General features: G+C 43.9%; 1 protein-coding gene across 1 annotated transcript in view; it reads right to left on the bottom strand.

Moving 5' to 3' along the window:
- ADARB2 (adenosine deaminase RNA specific B2 (inactive)) overlaps window positions 1-19,202 on the bottom strand; it is a 761,328-nt gene that overhangs the window by 121,319 nt on the left and 620,807 nt on the right. Inside the window, exon 6 of the mRNA XM_040434228.1 lies at window positions 4,229-4,397. Coding sequence (XP_040290162.1) covers window positions 4,229-4,397 — 169 coding nt within the window. The remainder of the gene's footprint in view (window positions 1-4,228; window positions 4,398-19,202) is intronic.

The following is a 19,202-nucleotide window of genomic DNA, read 5'->3' on the forward strand; positions in this document are numbered from 1 at the left end:
ACAGCTCGGAGTACTGCCGTGATAAGGCATCCGCCCTGATGTTCTTGGAACCGGGTAGGTAGGAGACCACGTAATTAAAACGTGACAAGAACAGAGCCCATCTGGCCTGACGTGGTGTCAATCTCTTGGCCTCAGAAAGGTAGGTCAGATTCTTATGGTCCGTCAGGATGAGAACCGGAACCACCGAACCCTCGAGCAAGTGCCTCCATTCTTTAAGGGCCTGCACGATGGCCAATAACTCCCTGTCACCAATCTGATAGTTGCACTCCGCGGAAGACAGTTTCCGGGAGTAAAACCCACAAGGAAGCAGAGGACCCTCTGGTGTTCTACGCTGAAACAGAAGGGCGCCTACTCCCGTCTCAGACGCGTCCACCTCGAGGACAAAGGGCAACCCAGGGTTGGGATGCGACAGAATCGGAGCCGACACAAAGGCGGACTTTAGGGCCTCAAAAGCTCGGATGGCCTCGAGCGGCCAGACCTGGGAATTACTGCCCTTCCTGGTCAGATCCGTGAGAGGCTTGGCCAGCATGGAAAAGTCCCTGATGAACTTCCGATAATAATTGGCGAAGCCCAAAAAGCGCTGCAGGGAACGAAGACCATTGGGCTGGGGCCACTGTAAGACAGCCGAAACCTTCTCAGGATCCATGGAGAACCCCTCAGCGGAAATGATGTAACCTAAGAAGGTTACCTGGGATCGGTGAAATTCGCATTTCTCAAGCTTACCGAACAGCTTGTTCTCTCGTAACCGTTGCAACACTCGTCTGACATCCAGAATGTGGGCCTCCATGGATTCAGAATATACCAAGATGTCATCCAAATAGACCACCACACACTGCTGCAACAGGTCACGGAAAACATCGTTGATGAATTCCTGAAAGACTGCGGGCGCATTGCACAACCCAAAGGGCATAACCAAGGATTCATAATGACCGGTCCTGGTGTTAAACGCGGTCTTCCACTCATCGCCCGCCTTGATCCTTACCAGGTTATATGCCGCCCTCAGGTCGAGTTTGGTAAAGACCGTGGCCCCTTTAAGGCGATCGAACAGCTCGGAAATCAAGGGTATCGGGTAAGCGTTCTTGATCGTGATGCGATTGAGACCCCTGTAATCGATGCAAGGCCTCAACTCACCGCCCTTCTTTTTCACAAAGAAAAATCCAGCCCCTGCCGGGGACGAAGATTTGCGAATGTGTCCGCGTGAAAGCGCCTCCCTCACGTACTCCTCCATGGCCTCATTCTCCGCTACCGACAGTGGATAGACTTTGCCACGAGGAGGAACGGCACCAGATTGTAACTCTATGGCACAATCGTATGGGCGGTGCGGAGGTAGGGCAACCGCGCGCACCTTATCGAATACATCCCGGTACTCCTCGTATTCAGGAGGCAACAGAGAGTCCGAGGAAGTACACAGCAACTTGACAGACCCATGGATGCAACTAGCCCCACACTGCGGTGACCACGAGAGGATCTCGACCGATCTCCAATCGAAAGTCGGATTATGCTTCTGGAGCCAGGGGTACCCCAAGACCACCGAGTAGTGTGGAGACGAAATAACCTGGAGGCAGACCGACTCTCTGTGAACGGCACCAATGGCTATCCCCACTGGAAGGGTCTCATGAGTCACGTGTGGCGGCAGAAGGGGTCTGCCGTCTATCGCCTCAAGAGCCAGTGGGGAACCTCGAGCCTGCAGAGGAATGGAATTGGCGGCAGCGAACACACTATCAATGAACAAACCACCAGCACCAGAGTCCACCAACGCCTGGGTCGTCACCGAGCCCCCGACCCAGGAGAGGACAACAGTGATCAGTGGTTTGTCAACACGGGAAACCGGGGACGAGGAGACTCCACCCAAGATCTGCCCCCGACAGGATCTCAGGTACGAGCGTTCTCCCGGACGGTTCGGACATGCCAACCGAAAATGCCCACCGAGACCACAGTACATGCATCGGCCCTCGCGTCTCCGGAGTGCCCTCTCCCCCTTGGACAGGCGAGCAAACCCCAGCTGCATGGGTTCACCCCCAGACAAGTCATCCCCAGGAGGCGTGGGAGGAGAGGGAGGCACGGGTGGGACAGCAAACGTAGGCACCAATCTGTTAGAAGACCTCCGCAGGTTCTCCTTAAAGGAAGGTCTCTCCCTGAGTCTGGTGTCAATCAAAATCAGGAAAGAAATAAGAGACTCGAGCTCAACTGGTAGGTCCTTAGCTGCAACCTCATCCTTCAAGGCATCCGAGAGACCATGAGAGAAAGCAGCGACCAGAGCCTCATTATTCCAGCCCACCTCTGCTGCCAGGGTACGAAACTCAATGGCGTATTCAGCTACGGATCGTGAACCCTGTCTGATGGACATAAGGAGCTTCGCAGCAGAGGCAGCACGAGCCGGCACATCGAATACCTTCCGAAGAGAAGCAACAAAACCGGAAAACTCGGCAACCACCGGATTGTTGTTCTCCCATAAAGGGCTGGCCCAGGCCAAGGCCTTGTCCGAGAGCAGCGAGATCAAGAAGCCCACCTTTGATCTCTCAGTAGGAAAGGCATGTGGCAGCAACTCGAAATAAATGCCCACCTGGTTAAGGAAACCTCGGCACTGAGTTGGCTCTCCCCCAAAGCGCCGTGGAAGAGGGGCAGAACCGGTCATACCCCGAAACACCGCAGGCGCAACAACAGGTGTCGGGGTAGACTCTGGCGCAACAACCGGAGCGGCAGTAGGAGCGAGCCCAGGAGCGACAACCGACCCATCGGCAACGGGAGCGAAATGAGCCGTGCGTTCAAGCAGGGTTTGCAACGCCACAGCGAACCGACCCAACAGGTGATCCTGCTGATCAAGTCTGGCAACCAGCGTGGGTAGCGAGGATGGCCCTGTACCGTCAGAAGTCATGGCTTGGTCCTAATGTCACGGAACCATGAACCAGACGTACAACAAGAGATAAGAGAAAATAAGAAGGCTTTATTGAAAATAAAGCTGTAAAGCAAAAGTCCAAAACGGATGGTGAAACCGAGCAGAGTCTTTGCGAAGCCAGAGGTCAGGAACCAGAGGGGTAGTCAGACGAAGCCAGGATCAGGAACCAGCAGGGTAGTCAGACGAAGCCAGGATCAGGAACCAGAAGGGTAGTCAGACGAAGCCAGGATCAGGAACCAGAAGGGTAGTCAGACGAAGCCAGGATCAGGAACCAGAAGCAGCAGCAGTCTTAGAAGCATGTGAACACAAGAGGACCAAGCAAGGAACTGAAGCCACAGACCTCCTATATATATGAGCTAGGCATCCAGCTCCTCCCAGTGGGAAGGAGGAGCCGCAGGGTGGAAGGCTACAAGAAACCCAGAAACCAAGATGGCCGCCAGCACATGTCAAACGAAGGAGAACAGCAAGAAGGTAAGACCATGACAGGGCCAGACAGCTGAATTAATTGTGGAGTATGATGGCTGAATGCATTATGGGGGCTGACCACTGAATTAATTGTAGAGTCTGACTACTGACTTAATTGTGGGGTCTGACCGTTGTGTCTGGCCTAAATTAATAGTGGTTCCCCAAGATAATTTTTTTTTTCTAGTGGTTCCCCAATGCCAAAAATGTTGGGAACCATTTTGCTAGAGGTGTGCCATCACTTTCTGTAATGGGAACAACCAATTAATTGTCTCTGGACAAATAACTCATTGATCTATATTATTTCCACAAGGCTAATCTGTACCATAAGCTGCAGTGATGTTAGCTTATTTAAAAAAGAAACATAATAAAATACAAGAAATTCAACAAAATTGTCTACACAACTGTTTCCAGTGAGTACCCTGTAAATTATCGGGATTTTATATGTTTTGTAATAGCTTCACTTCATCTGAAACACAAGGACATTTAGAATACAGGAGAAAAGCAAATAGGCTAAATCTGAGCACAACAGGAGACGGCAAATCTGGGTTTCCATCATGCCTTTTGCTTGAGTCGGTTTAGTTCTGTTCAGTTTCTTCATGAAATATGTAAACAAATATCTGAAAGTATCCCTTGACTTCCGCAAATCTAATTCTTCATGAAAGAAAATCTGCTTTCATAGACCAGACACTGAAAGATGAAAGTTATATTAAATTGCTTTGCTTATTTTCTTCAAATGCTGGTCACTCAGAATCGCAGAATAAATAGACGTCTTCTTCATGAAAGGAGCGATGATCAGTCATCTAGAGGACAGATTTGCCCCACAGCAGATCACATAGCATGTCGTGTCGTCAGCACATTTCAATTTACCTTAAATGTAGCTCCAGCTGAGTATAAAGGAAATGGATGAAAGCTCTTCGCACAACAACCTCCGCATGGCAGTCATTGACCACCAGCCCTTGGTCATTAAGATATTCTCCATTGATGCATTTGGTGCCAGAAGACAGGGCAATGACCTGTGCCTGCCTCAGGTCTAAACCTGGAAAATAAAAAGATGCAATAATGTAAAAAACAATGTTTAAAAACATATTTGTATAATATATTTCTTGTCATTTTTCCTTTTTTTAATACCTTGATACATAATTACTTTCATTAAAGGGGTTCTCTGGGATTTACATATTAATGGCCTATGCTCAGGATAGGTCATCAATATCAGAGCCCGACTCCTGGGACCCCCAGCAATCAGCTGTATAAAGAGGCCGGGGCGCTCCATGAGCACTTAGGCCCCTTCCTACACCATGTGATGTCATGTTCATCGTTCACATGGCCTAGGAGCAGCTCAGTCCCATTCAAGTCAATGGGTCTGAGCTGTGATACCAAGTACAGCCGATATAAAATGTAATGTGCTGTGCTTGGTGAGCTGGTCAGCGGGGGTGTCGGGAGTCGGACCCCCGCTAATCTCATTTTGATGTCCCATCCTGAGGATAGGTTATCAATATGTAAATCTTGGAGAATCCCTTTAAAGTGTACCTGTAGTGTCAGCATTGATCGATGGCGGTCCATGTGCTGAGATTGCCACCGATTATTGAAACATAAGGGCTGAAGAACTACTGGTTTTCCTCAGAGATAGAATCAGGCATGGAGTGCATAACTATGTGCCTGTACACTACTAGTCCCACCTCTCCTAGGATCAGCTATTGCATATGAAGTAATGGGAAGCTGTAATTTCTAAATGAGATGGAATTGTAAAATTGGAATTGGAAGAAAATACAATTCTGCCATGGTTTTATGGATTTTGTTTTTACGGCATTCCCTGTGTAGTAAAAATGGCCTGTTAACTTCATTCTGAGGGTCAATACGATTACAGTAATACCACATTTTTAACGTTTTACTTGTGTTTTAATGCTTTAAAAAAAAAACTTTAAAAGAAATATTTTTTTTCTTTGCATCAATATATTACACCACCTATTTATTTATTTTTTATATTTTCATCTACAGAGCTATGTGAGAGCTCATTTTTTTGCAGGGAGATCTGTCGTTTTTATTGATATCATTTTGGGGTGTGCCTGTGCTACTTACTGTATGGGATAAATACCTTTATACACTGCTTGTCCAATGGGGTTAAGGTCTGGACTGTGGTCTTGTACAGTGGGCATTAGGCATGATGGGTGCATCACTTCATCTGCCTCTCTTCTTACCCTGATGCGCCCATCACTCTGGAACAGGGTAAATCTGGACTCAGACCACATGACCTTCTTCCATTGCTCCAGAGGCCAATCTTTATGCTCCCTAGCAAATTTAAGCCTTTTTTTCTGGTTTGCCTCACTGATTAGTTGTTTTCTTATGGCTACACAGCTGTTCAGCCCCAATCCCTTGAGTTCCCTTTGCATTGTGCGTGTGGAAATGCTCTTACTTTCACTATTAAACATAGCCCTGAGTTCTACTGTTGTTTTTCTTCAATTTGATTTCACCAAACGTTTAGGTGATCGCCGATCACGATCATTCAGGATTTTTTATCCCTCCACATTTCTTCCTCGAATATGATGGGTCCCCACTATCCTTCCAGTTTTTAATAATGCGTTGGACAGTTTTTAACCCAATTTTAGTAGTTTCTACAATCTCCTTAGATGTTTTCTGTGCTTGATGCATGCCAATGATTTGACCCTTCTCAAACAGACTAACATTTTTTCCACGACCACAAGATGTGTCTTTGACATGGTTGCTTAAGAAATGAGAAGCAACTCATTGCACCAGTTGGGGTTAAATAACTTGTTGCCAGATGAAAGATAGTTGCCCATGCAGTAATTATCCAAGAGGAGGCTCATTCCTATTTGCTTAGTTAAATCCAAGTGGCAACTTTTTTTTTTTGGACAGGCAGTGTATTTTAATAATATGGGCATTTTCAGACACAGCGATGCCTATGATCTTTATTTTGTTATTGTTTATTTTTATGTGTAAAATAGGGAAAGGGCGATCATTCAAATTTTTATATCTTTTTGTTTTATATTTTTATAAACTTTTTAATAAAATGTTTTACATTTATTTTTAGTCCCACTATAGGACTTTAACATGCAATTGTCTAATCACTTTTCGCATATACTGCAATGATTTGCCATTGCTGCCTATGGGAGAACCACTAAGTTCATATCAAGCCCAGCCTGTGGCATTCAGAAGGCCTGAAGCTGCCACAGCAATTGAATGGCTTCTACAGTCTTGTGGAGAGCCATTCGGTCACCAGGAGCACCGTGCTCCCAGTAAATGACCTCTCTCAGATGTCATGATTGCAATTAACTATGGCATCTGAGGGGTTAAAAGTCCATGATCTGCACTGTCACTCCCCTTCTCCCTGACAGATTACAGAGAATCCCAGGTGTCAGAAATCACATGATTCACTCAGGAGATCCCTTGTGATAAAAAGTAAATGTCCAGAGCAGATAACCCTCATAATCTATGTCCACACTGAAATACAAATTTTTGCAGTAATCTAAATAGACTTATTTCTACATATACGGCTTTGTTTTTACTGATCCAGATCTCCAAATCCCCTGCAAGGACATAGGTTTAAAAAACAATATACTGTATCTACACCCTAAAGCTGCGACTAATTACCAAGTAGTGGTAGACACTGTGCAGTAAGCTCCGATGTGCCTTCTAGTGGTGGCTACTGCCTGAATGTAATCTTTCAAATATGTTTCTATACAGGGCATTTAGAGATCTGTATAAGAAAAACAAAGCTCCGTCTACTATCAAGATATTTTAAGAACTTAGCACAGATTTTTTGGGCCTAAAATGACATAATCCTATAAGGTGTATCTCACAGGAGAGGTTTTTTTCTAATGCGTCTTCCATGAAGACCATATTTGTGCAGGTGTGGCTGAACAGTAGAACAAAGTACCACAACTCCAGAGTCTGCAAAATCTTCCTGAAGATCTTTTGCAGTCAAGCAGGGGTTCTGATTTGCCTTTCTAGCAATCCTATGAGCAGCTGTCTCTGAAATTATTCTTGGTCTTTCAGATCTTCTCTTGACCTCCACTGTTCTTGATAACTGGCATTTCTTAATTACATTTCAAACAGAGGACATGGCGAACCGAAACTACCTCAAAAGGCGCAAGCTGAAGGTTTTACCATGGCACCGTTTTTTAGGCCGGTCACAAAACAGAATGCTGCTGGAACAGGAGACATCCCGATGCATCCTGAACTGATCTCTTTCCATTCAGAATGCATAAGGACCAAACGGAAACGTTTTTTTCCGGTATTGAGATCCTCTGCTGGATCTCGATACCGGAAAACAACAACGCAAACTTATACAGTTTGGAATGCACCGCTATAATATATATACTAAATATAAGTGTATATATAGGTCTAATTTTCCTCTCTTATAGCCTCGAACCAAGTGCTGGTCATGATTTATCGGAAGTTTCTATGCCAACTAAAGTGGAAAAGAACTCAGACTGATTTCTAGGTTTTATTTAGTACTTGCAGTGATAGGTACATTTATAAGGACTCTGTAACCATCAGCAATTGCTTTAGCAGCCCATAAACAACCCAGCCGTTTTTCCCCTCAGTGGGAGATGTTTATTACCTCATATAGAATGTGTGCTCCAAGGATGTAGTTATTGATTGAACAAGAAAACTTTGTCAGAGGCCTTTTATCTAACAAGCGGAGGATGTGTGCGCAGGTTTTACAGGCATGGGATTGTTATGGAAATGCCCGGCTTTAGCTTACAGTAATGATGTCTGCTTACAAGCGTGGTCCTGCAGGGCATGGATCCAGCATTCCCGTGTTGTCAGCTCATTGCTGAAAGAGCTATAAGTTCATGATTGTTCTCGCTGTAGACTATTTTTTTTTTTTCCGCAATGTCGTGTCATGATTGTTCATTAGGTGATTTCTTAATAGAGCAAAAGATGAGAAAATGAGGGCGTCAGACAGGGTCAATAAGGAAAGGACATTTTACAAGGAACCTTGTCTGTCATTTAAAAAGCAGATTTTAGTAAAACGAGTTTGTACCTGAGAGCCCTTAAAGGGATTCTCCTATTTATTTAAAGGGAATTAATTAGAAAGTGACCTATGGTTTAAATCAAGTTTTGATACTTTAAAAATATCTGTAAGAAATTTGGTGTTTTATTTTTACTTCTCCATGTCACTGTTTACATTAAAGGAAATTTTAAAGGAAATAACATAGTTTATAAGGCAGAAAAAAGACATCTGTCCATCCAGTTCAGCCTCTTATCCTGCAAGTTGATCCAGAGAATCACTTTGGCTATTCTGTTCTGAACAAGCCACTTTTCAGCAGTCATCTCATTATCATCACAAGCAGGAGTACAATAAAATATATCACCTCTCTATAGTGTCGGTCTGGCCCAGAAGAGTACCAGAGGTTCCTCCAGTTGGTCCTGGCTCCCATACCATAGTGAGTCCCAAAGGTCCATGAGAAAATAAAAACTTTTGGAGCTGCCTTTGGAGCCGGACACTTGCAACTAGGGTCTATTTCTTGGAATCAAAACCTATTACACTTTACTGATGATATGGGGGTTGAGCACTGAGAATAATTTCCCCTGTTAGGCCTAAGGAACCCCAATCTGACACCGACTCTGTAGGATCCTCCATGTACAAAAGGTGATTTTCATAGCTCACCTTATCCCCCTCTCTGCACAATAACCTCTGCACAGGTCACAGAGCATGCTCACAAAACTCTCCCTTAAAAGTCAATGAGCATCTCCAGTCTACGGGTTCTTAGGTCCATGCGGCTACATAACAAATATCTCTGAATGCTGTTAACAGAGCAGAGAAACTAGAATAAAAAATAAAGTCTACAATTGGAAAATTAATCTAGTAAATCTGATTAATAGTAAAACAAAAATCTAGGTTATAAATTCACTTTAAAGCCATCCCTTCACAATAAGCTGTCCGTCTGCTAAGTCCTCCAGTGATCTTCTGTCGTGTGTGGGGAAACCTGGTAGTAATTGTCCAATTACTCTATGAGTCCACCACAGGGAAAAAGCTTTGCATAGAGCCGGCACTGCCGGGTGAAATCACTAAGTTTTCTATGTAATACAGGACAGGACAGGTCCTCTGACCAAGAAATGAGAATCCTCAGACTGAAGATTGAAAGATTGAGTATACAAAAATAGAATTTCTAAACTGAACAGCCCCTTCAAAGCATCATGCACACACCACAGGCACAGAGCCTGCGCAGCGGTATATAGAGTCCCTGTGGCTCTGCACTACACTCTGTGTGCCGGGGACATCCTAAAACATTTCATGTGAAAATGGCTTAATGTAGCTTAATGTACCAGAATGTGCCTAAACCTCAATCGATTGCCTTGAAACATCGCACAACCTAAGATCTCAGCTTCCCAAACCTGTCCTGGAAGTTTCATGGATTTTGGTTACCCACAAGGCAAATGAGTGACATTGTTTTTTTGGGAGCTTAATGTGGCTTAATGCACAAAAAATAACACAGATGCTAACCAATTTCCCCCAAACTTCCAATCCTACTAGATTCTCTCTATGCCAACATATTCTGAAGATTTTGGGTCATTTGATAAAACATACCGAAAGTTATTCACATTGAACTATTTTATTCCTTTTCGAAAACATTTAGCTTAATGTAAAAAGAGCTTAATGTACCAGAATGTGCCTAAACCTCAATCCATTGCCTTGAAACGTTGCACAACGTAAGATCTAAGCTTCCCAAACCTATCCTGGAAGTTTCATGGATTTTGGCTACCCACAAGACAAATGAGTGACATTAAGCTTGTTTTTTGGGGAGCTTAATGTGGCTTAATGTACAAAAAACAACTCAGATGTGAACCGATTTGCCCCAAACTTCCTATACTACAAGACTCTCTAATATACCCCTACTTGATTTGTCCTGAAATGTCACCTCCATTTTACTCTGTGAGTGCGATCTCACATTCCAGCCCACTAACAAAGTCGGATAGAGGTGACATTTCAGAACCGAACAGCTGTTCCAGGGCAGATCAGTTCTCCTGCACATACGATTTGCAATAGCGATCTGCCCTGGAACAGTTGACAAAGCGTTGGAATGCTTGACCTAGTGGTGGTCACACATTCCACCGCCCAAAAAATGGGCGGGATTACATTAAAATGTGTGACCACGTCCATTCACACATTCCAAACTTTGACAGAACAGCGGCCCTGTCTAATCATTTAATCAGACAATTTGATTGTAATAGGCAACATGACAGATCAATGTTCCCCATTATAATCAATTTTCTAATTAAATGAAATAACAGCACAAAGTGTGCAGTTTCACCTGAAGACCCCCTCCCCCCCCACCCGCTCCTTATTCAAACTCACCTGCCAAGCCTCACAGCCAGCATTCCATCCAGTTTTAGGATTGGGATAAAATAGTTTAATGTGAATATGTTTTCTCAAATGACCTAAAATCTTCAGTTTATGTCGGCATAGAGAGAGTCTTGTAGTACGGGAAATTTTTGGGGAAATCGGTTAACATCTGAGTTGTTTTTTGTACGTTAAGCCACATTAAGTTCCACAAAAAACAAGCTTAACCACCTCCCGACCGCCTAACGCACGGATGCGTCCGGAAGGTGGTTGATTCATTCCTCCTGGACGCATCCGTGCGTCATCTCGCGAGACGCGAGATTTCCTGTGAACGCGCGCACACAGGCGCGCGCGTTCACAGGATCGGAAGGTAACCGAGTGGATCTCCAGCCTGCCAGCGGCGATCGTTCGCTGGCAGGCTGGAGATGCGATTTTTTTAACCCCTAACAGGTATATTAGACGCTGTTTTGATAACAGCGTCTAATATACCTACTACCTGGTCCTCTGGTGGTCCCTTTTGTTTGGATCGACCACCAAAGGACACAGGCAGCTCAGTAATATGTAGCACCAAGCACCACTACACTACACTACACCCCCCCCGTCACTTATTAACCCCTTATTCACCCCTGATCACCCCTGATCACCCCATATAGACTCCCTGATCACCCCCCTGTCATTGATCACCCCCCTGTCATTGATCACCCCCCTGTAAGGCTCCATTTAGACGTCCGTATGATTTTTACAGATACACTGATACATGGATCGGATCCGCAAAACGCATACGGACATCTGAATGCAGCCTTACAGGGGGGTGATCAATGACGGGGGTGATCACCCCATATAGACTCCCTGATCACCCCCCTGTCATTGATCACCCCCCTGTAAGGCTGCATTCAGATGTCCGTATGATTTTTACGGATCCACTGATACATGGATCGGATCCGCAAAACGCATACGGACATCTGAATGCAGCCTTACAGGGGGGTGATCAATGACGGGGGTGATCACCCCATATAGACTCCCTGATCACCCCCCTGTCATTGATCACCCCCCTGTAAGGCTGCATTCAGATGTCCGTATGATTTTTACGGATGCACTGATACATGGATCGGATCCGCAAAACGCATACGGACATCTGAATGCAGCCTTACAGGGGGGTGATCAATGACAGGGGGGTGATCACCCCATATAGACTCCCTGATCACCCCCCTGTCATTGATCATCCCCCTGTAAGGCTGCATTCAGATGTCCGTATGATTTTTACGGATCCACAGATACATGGATCGGATCCGCAAAACGCATACGGACATCTGAATGCAGCCTTACAGGGGGGTGATCAATGACGGGGGTGATCACCCCATATAGACTCCCTGATCACCCCCCTGTCATTGATCACCCCCCTGTAAGGCTGCATTCAGATGTCCGTATGATTTTTACGGATCCACTGATACATGGATCGGATCCGCAAAACACATACGGACGTCTGAATGGAGCCTTACAGGGGGGTGATCAATGACAGGGGGTGATCACCCCATATAGACTCCCTGATCACCCCCCTGTCATTGATCACCCCCCTGTCCTTGATCACCCCCCTGTCATTGATCACCCCCCTGTAAGGCTGCATTCAGATGTCCGTATGATTTTTACGGATCCACTGATACATGGATCGGATCCGCAAAACACATACGGACATCTGAATGGAGCCTTATAGGGGGGTGATCAATGACAGGGGGGTGATCACCCCATATAGACTCCCTGATCACCCCCCTGTCATTGATCACCCCCCTGTCATTGATCACCCCCCTGTAAGGCTCCATTCAGACATTTTTTTGGCCCAAGTTAGCGGAAATATTATTTTTTTTTCTTACAAAGTCTCATATTCCACTAACTTGTGTCAAAAAATAAAATCTCACATGAACTCACCATACCCCTCACGGAATCCAAATGCGTAAAAATTTTTAGACATTTATATTCCAGACTTCTTCTCACGCTTTAGGGCCCCTAGAATGCCAGGGCAGTATAAATACCCCACATGTGACCTCATTTCGGAAAGAAGACACCCCAAGGTATTCCGTGAGGGGCATATTGAGTCCATGAAAGATTGAAATTTTTGTCCCAAGTTAGCGGAAAGGGAGACTTTGTGAGAAAAAAAATAAAAATATAAATTTCCGCTAACTTGTGCCAAAAAAAAAAATTTCTATGAACTCGCCATGCCCCTCATCGAATACCTTGGGGTGTCTTCTTTCCAAAATGGGGTCACATGTGGGGTATTTATACTGCCCTGGCATTCTAGGGGCCCTAAAGCGTGAGAAGAAGTCTGGGATCCAAATGTCTAAAAATGCCCTCATAAAAGGAATGTGGGCCCCTTTGCGCATCTAGGCTGCAAAAAAGTGTCACACATCTGGTATCGCCGTACTCAGGAGAAGTTGGGCAATGTGTTTTGGGGTGTCATTTTACATATACCCATGCTGGGTGAGATAAATATCTTGGTCAAATGCCAACTTTGTATAAAAAATGGGAAAAGTTGTCTTTTGCCGAGATATTTCTTTCACCCAGCATGAGTATATGTAAAAAGACACCCCAAAACACATTGCCCAACTTCTCCTGAATACGGCGATACCACATGTGTGACACTTTTTTGCAGCCTAGGTGGGCAAAGGGGCCCACATTCCAAAGAGCACCTTTCGGATTTCACAGGTCATTTACCTACTTACCACACATTAGGGCCCCTAGAATGCCAGGGCAGTATAACTACCCCACAAGTGACCCCATTTTGGAAAGAAGACACCCTAAGGTATTCCGTGAGGGGCATGGCGAGTCCCTAGAATTTTTTATTTTTTGTCACAAGTTAGCGGAAAATGATGATTTATTTTTTTTCTTACAAAGTCTCATATTCCACTAACTTGTGACAAAAAATAAAAACTTCCATGAACTCACAATGACCATCAGGAAATACCTTGGGGTGTCTTCTTTCCAAAATAGGGTCACTTGTGGGGTAGTTATACTGCCCTGGCATTTTAGGGGCCGAATGCGTGAGAAGTGGTTTGAAATCAAAATCTGTAAAAAATGGCCGGTGAAATCCGAAAGGTGCTCTTTGGAATGTGGGCCCCTTTGCCCACCTAGGCTGCAAAAAAGTGTCACACATCTGGTATCTCCGTACTCAGGAGAAGTTGGGCAATGTGTTTTGGGGTGTCATTTTACATATACCCATGCTGGGTGAGAGAAATATCTTGGCAAAAGACAACTTTTCCCATTTTTTTTATACAAAGTTGGCATTTGACCAAGATATTTATCTCACCCAGCATGGGTATATGTAAAATGACACCCCAAAACACATTGCCCAACTTCTCCTGAGTACGGAGATACCAGATGTGTGACACTTTTTTGCAGCCTAGGTGGGCAAGGGGCCCACATTCCAAAGAGCACCTTTCGGATTTCACCGGCCATTTTTTACACATTTTGATTTTAAACTACTTACCACACATTTGGGCCCCTAGAATGCCAGGGCAGTATAACTACCCCACAAGTGACCCCATTTTGGAAAGAAGACACCCCAAGGTATTCGCTGATGGGCATAGTGAGTTCATCGAAGTTTTTATTTTTTGTCACAAGTTAGTGGAATATGAGACTTTGTAAGAAAAAAAAATAAAAATCATCATTTTCCACTAACTTGTGACAAAAAATAAAAAGTTCTATGAACTCACTATGCCCATCAGCGAATATCTTAGGGTGTCTACTTTCCAAAATGGGGTCATTTGTGGGGTGTTTGTACTGTCTGGGCATTGTAGAACCTCAGGAAACATGACAGGTGCTCAGAAAGTCAGAGCTGCTTCAAAAAGCGGAAATTCACATTTTTGTACCAAAGTTTGTAAACGCTATAACTTTTACCCAAACCATTTTTTTTTTTACCGAAACATTTTTTTTTTATCAAAGACATGTAGAACAATAAATTTAGAGAAAAATGTATATATGGATCTCGTTTTTTTTGCTAAATTTTACAACTGAAAGTGAAAAATGTCATTTTTTTTCAAAAAAATCGTTAAATTTCGATTAATAACAAAAAAAGTAAAAATGTCAGCAGCAATGAAATACCACCAAATGAAAGCTCTATTAGTGAGAAGAAAAGGAGGTAAAATTCATTTGGGTGGTAAGTTACATGACCGAGCAATAAACGGTCAAAGTAGTGTAGGTCAGAAGTGTAAAAAGTGGCCTGGTCATTAAGGGTGTTTAAGCTATAGGGGCTGAGGTGGTTAATGTTCACTCATTTGCCTTGTGGGTAGCCAAAATCCATGAAACTTCCAGGATAGGTTTGGGAAGCTGAGATCTTAGGTTGTACAAAGTTTCAAGGCAATTGATTGAGGTTTAGGCACATTATGGTACATTAAGCTACATTAAGCCTTTTTTTTGGGATGTCCCATGTGCCGCTGTATGGAGCCGCAGTACGGCATTATAAATGACTCGTTATTTAATAATTTTTATTAAGTTCCAAGTTATAAGAGAACAAAAAAAAATCTTGCCTGATCCATTTGCTTGTGACGGGCGGGCCTTCACCATCTTGCATCAAGATCTAGCGCGAGATCTTGCGCGGCCCATGATGGTGTCATCACGCTGGCCGGCATGGTGACCTCATACTTTACTGCGCACGGGAATTCGTGCAAGATACTCAAGCAAGATGGAGGCTGCTGGCCCGTCGCAAGCAAATGGATCAGGTAAGGGTACTTTCACACTTGCGTTAAAGTTTTCCGGTATTGAGTTCTGTCACAGGGGCTCAATACCGGAAAAAAAGCTTCAGTTTTATCCTAATGCATTCTGAATGAAGAGCAATCCGTTCAGTATGCATCAGGAATCGGATGTCTTTAGGTCAGTCACTCTTACGGTATTTGGCCGGAGAAAATACAGCAGCATGCACCAGTATTTTCTCCGGACAAAATTCCGGAACATTTGCCAAAATGCCGGATCTGTCATTATTTTCTATTAAAATGTGTTAATGCCGGATCCGGTACCAAGTGTTCCGAAAAAATCGGATCCGGTTTCCCAATTTGCGCATGCGCAGGCCTTTCAAAATGTGAAAAAAATAAATACCGGATCTATGTTTCCGGATGACAATGGAGAGACGGACCCGGTGTTTCAATGCATTTGTCAGTCGGATCCGGAAACAAATGCTATTCATTTGCATATGGATTTCCGGATCCGGCAGGCAGTTTCGGCGCCTGCCGGAATCCAAAGTGTGAAAGTACCCGAAGTATGATTTTTTTTTTGTTTTTACACATTTGCTACTACGAAGCACGGATAAACCAGAAAATGTATCCGTGCATTTCCATTCACTCAACACTAGTTATTATCCAAATCGCTTCCTTTGCTGGCTTGATTCATTTTTCTATCACATTATACACTGCTTCTATCCCTGAGTTACGACCTCAATGCAATCCAGCAGCGGTGGCCGTGTTTGCACGCTATAAGAAAAAGTGCCGGCCTCTCTGGTGGCCAGGACTGTGGGAGTGCGCGTGCACAGCAGTTCCTATCCTCGCCACCTCGTACCTGCGCTGCAGAAGTGGCCAGACAAGCAGCGAAAAATGCAATGCAAAATGAAATGAAGCCAGCACCTATTTTTAGGACCCCATATTGATGTCCTGTCCTCACTGATCAGCTGTTTGAAGGGAACACAGGTCTTCTGTTTACCTGCGTTCAAGTGAATGGGGACGGAGGAGCTGCTATTACACTTCTCACCGCTGCAGTGTTGATGGCGAGCAGTAAGGGTCCATTAAGACGTCCGTAGTGTATTGCAGACCGCAAAACACTGACACCGCACATAGCCGGCACTTAGGATAGAGGATTCCTAATCTTGTCCACAGCTGCGGAAAAGAATAGGACATGCTCTATTTTTTTCCGGAGCTGCGGACACTGTGTGCTGTCCGCATCTTTTCCGGCCCCATTGAAAATAAATGGGTCCGCAGCCGTTCCGCATAATTGCGGAACGGATCCGGACCCATTCTATGGACGTCTGAATGGACCCTTAAACAGAGAAGAGAACACATCGCTCGTATGAGCGCTGCATTCTCTTCAGGCAGCTGATCGGCGGTGGTGCAAGGAGTCGGACTGATATTGATCAGATTATTTTTTTTATTCAAAAAATATAAAACAAACCAATATCAAACAAATATATATATATATATATATATATATACACACACAGCCAGGTCCATAAATATTGGGACATCAACACAATTCTAACATTTTTGGCTCTATACACCAACACAATGGATTTGAAATGAAACAAACAAGATGTGCTTTAACTGCAGACTGTCTGCTTTAATTTGAGGGTATTTACATCCAAATCAGGTGAACGGTGTAGGAATTACAACAGTTTGCATATGTGCCTCCCACGTGTTAAGGGACCAAAAGTAATGGGACAATTGGCTTCTCAGCTGTTCCATGGCCAGGTGTGTGTTATTTCCTCATTATCCCAATTACAATGAGCAGATAAAAGGTCCAGAGTTCATTTCAAGCATGCTATTTGCATTTGGAATCTGTTACTGTCAACTCTCAAGATGAGATTCAAAGAGCTGCCACTATCAGTGAAACAAGCCATCATTAGGCTGAAAAAAACAAAACAAACACATCAGAGAGATAGCAAAAACATTAAGCGTGGTCAAAACAACTGTTTGGAACATTCTTAAAAAGAAGGAACGCACCGGTGAGCTCAGCAACACCAAAAGACACGGAAGACCACGGAAAACAACTGTGGTGGATGACCAAATAATTCTTTCCCTGGTCAAGAAAACACCCTTCACAACAGAAGGCCAGATCAAGAACACTCTCCAGGAGGTAGGTGTATGTGTGTCAAAGTCAACAATCAAGAGAAGACTTCACCAGAGTGAATACAGAGGGTTCACCACAAGATGTAAACCATTGGTGAGCCTCAAAAACAGGAAGGCCAGATTAGAGTTTGCCAAACGACATCTAAAAAAGCCTTCACAGTTCTGGAACAACATCCTATGGACAGATGAGACCAACATCAACTTGTAACTGAGTGATGGGAAGAGAAGGGTATGGAGAAGGAAAGAAACTGCTCATAATCCTAAGCATACCACCTCATCAGTGAAGCATGGTGGTGGTAGTGTCATGGCGTGGGCATGTATGGCTGCCAATGGAACTGGTTCTCTTGAATTTATTGATGATGTGACTGCTGACAAAAGCAGCAGGATGAATTCTGAAGTGTTTTTGGCAATATTATCTGCTCATATTTAGCCAAATGCTTTATAACTCATTGGACGGCGCTTCACAGTACAGATGGACAATGACCCAAAGCATACTGCAAAAGCAACCAAAGAGTTTTTTAAGGGAAAGAAGTAGAATGTTATGCAATGGCCAAGTCAATCACCTGACCTGAATCCGATTGAGCATGCATTTCACTTGCTGAAGACAAAACTGAAGGGAAAATGCCCCAAGAACAAGCAGGAACTGAAGACAGTTGCAGTAGAAGCCTGGCAGAGCATCACCAGGGATGAAACCCAGCGTCTGCTGATGTCTATGCGTTCCAGACTTCAGGCTGTAATTGACTGCAAAGGATTTGCAACCAAGTATTAAAAAGTGAAAGTTTGATTTATGATTATTATTCTGTCCCATTACTTTTGGTCCCTTAACAAGGGGGAGGCACATATGCAAACTGTTGTAATTCCTACACCGTTCACCTGATTTGGATGTAAATACCCTCAAATTAAAGCTGACAGTCTGCAGTTAAAGCACATCTTGTTCGTTTCATTTCAAATCCATTGTGGTGGTGTATAGAGCAAAAAATGTTAGAATTGTGTCCATGTCCCAATATTTATGGACCTGACTGTATATATATTTTCCTTTTTCTTATTTACCCACATATATAAAATAAATACGTATAATATCTGATATTGATGATCTATGATTCTAGCTGTACAGGTTAGAGTCCTCTGAAGTTGTAAATTAATCTGCTGTCTTACTTTGGATAATATCAGAGGCTAAGGGCTCTCACGCATTGATGCAGGGTCCATGCAACTCCATATAGGCTCCGTGTGAATGGAAGTATTCTCTCCAGAAATTTTTAATACATTTTTTAAAATCAGAAATATATGAAGGTACAGTAGATGGCAGGTGCACCTCTTTGGCAGCACTATTATGCCACAACTAGGACAATGTGCATCTACCCTAAGAATGTTGCTCCCTTCCTTAACATGCAGCTCTGCTTTTTTTAATCATTATTTTTAATGCAACCATTTTATTAGGCTAGGAATTTTTTTTGTTCAGTCCCTGCCACGCATATACTGGGGCAACAGAGCTGCAATAAGGTTCTTCCTAATACCCCCAAATTTATCACATGATCGAGGCATCTCTCTATTTTCTAAATCTAAATTAGTTTTTAAGCAGATTATTTACCATCTCTTCATTTTACGCTGATATAAAGTGAAACCCTAAATAAAATAAAAATAGGAAACCTGGTTACAGTACAAGGTAAATATATCCACCAAAGGGCGAGCAGCAATTTCACAGCACTGTGGATAACAC

The sequence above is a fragment of the Bufo bufo genome, chromosome 5, assembly GCF_905171765.1.
Source record: "Bufo bufo chromosome 5, aBufBuf1.1, whole genome shotgun sequence".
Classification (NCBI taxonomy): Eukaryota; Metazoa; Chordata; class Amphibia; order Anura; family Bufonidae; genus Bufo; species Bufo bufo.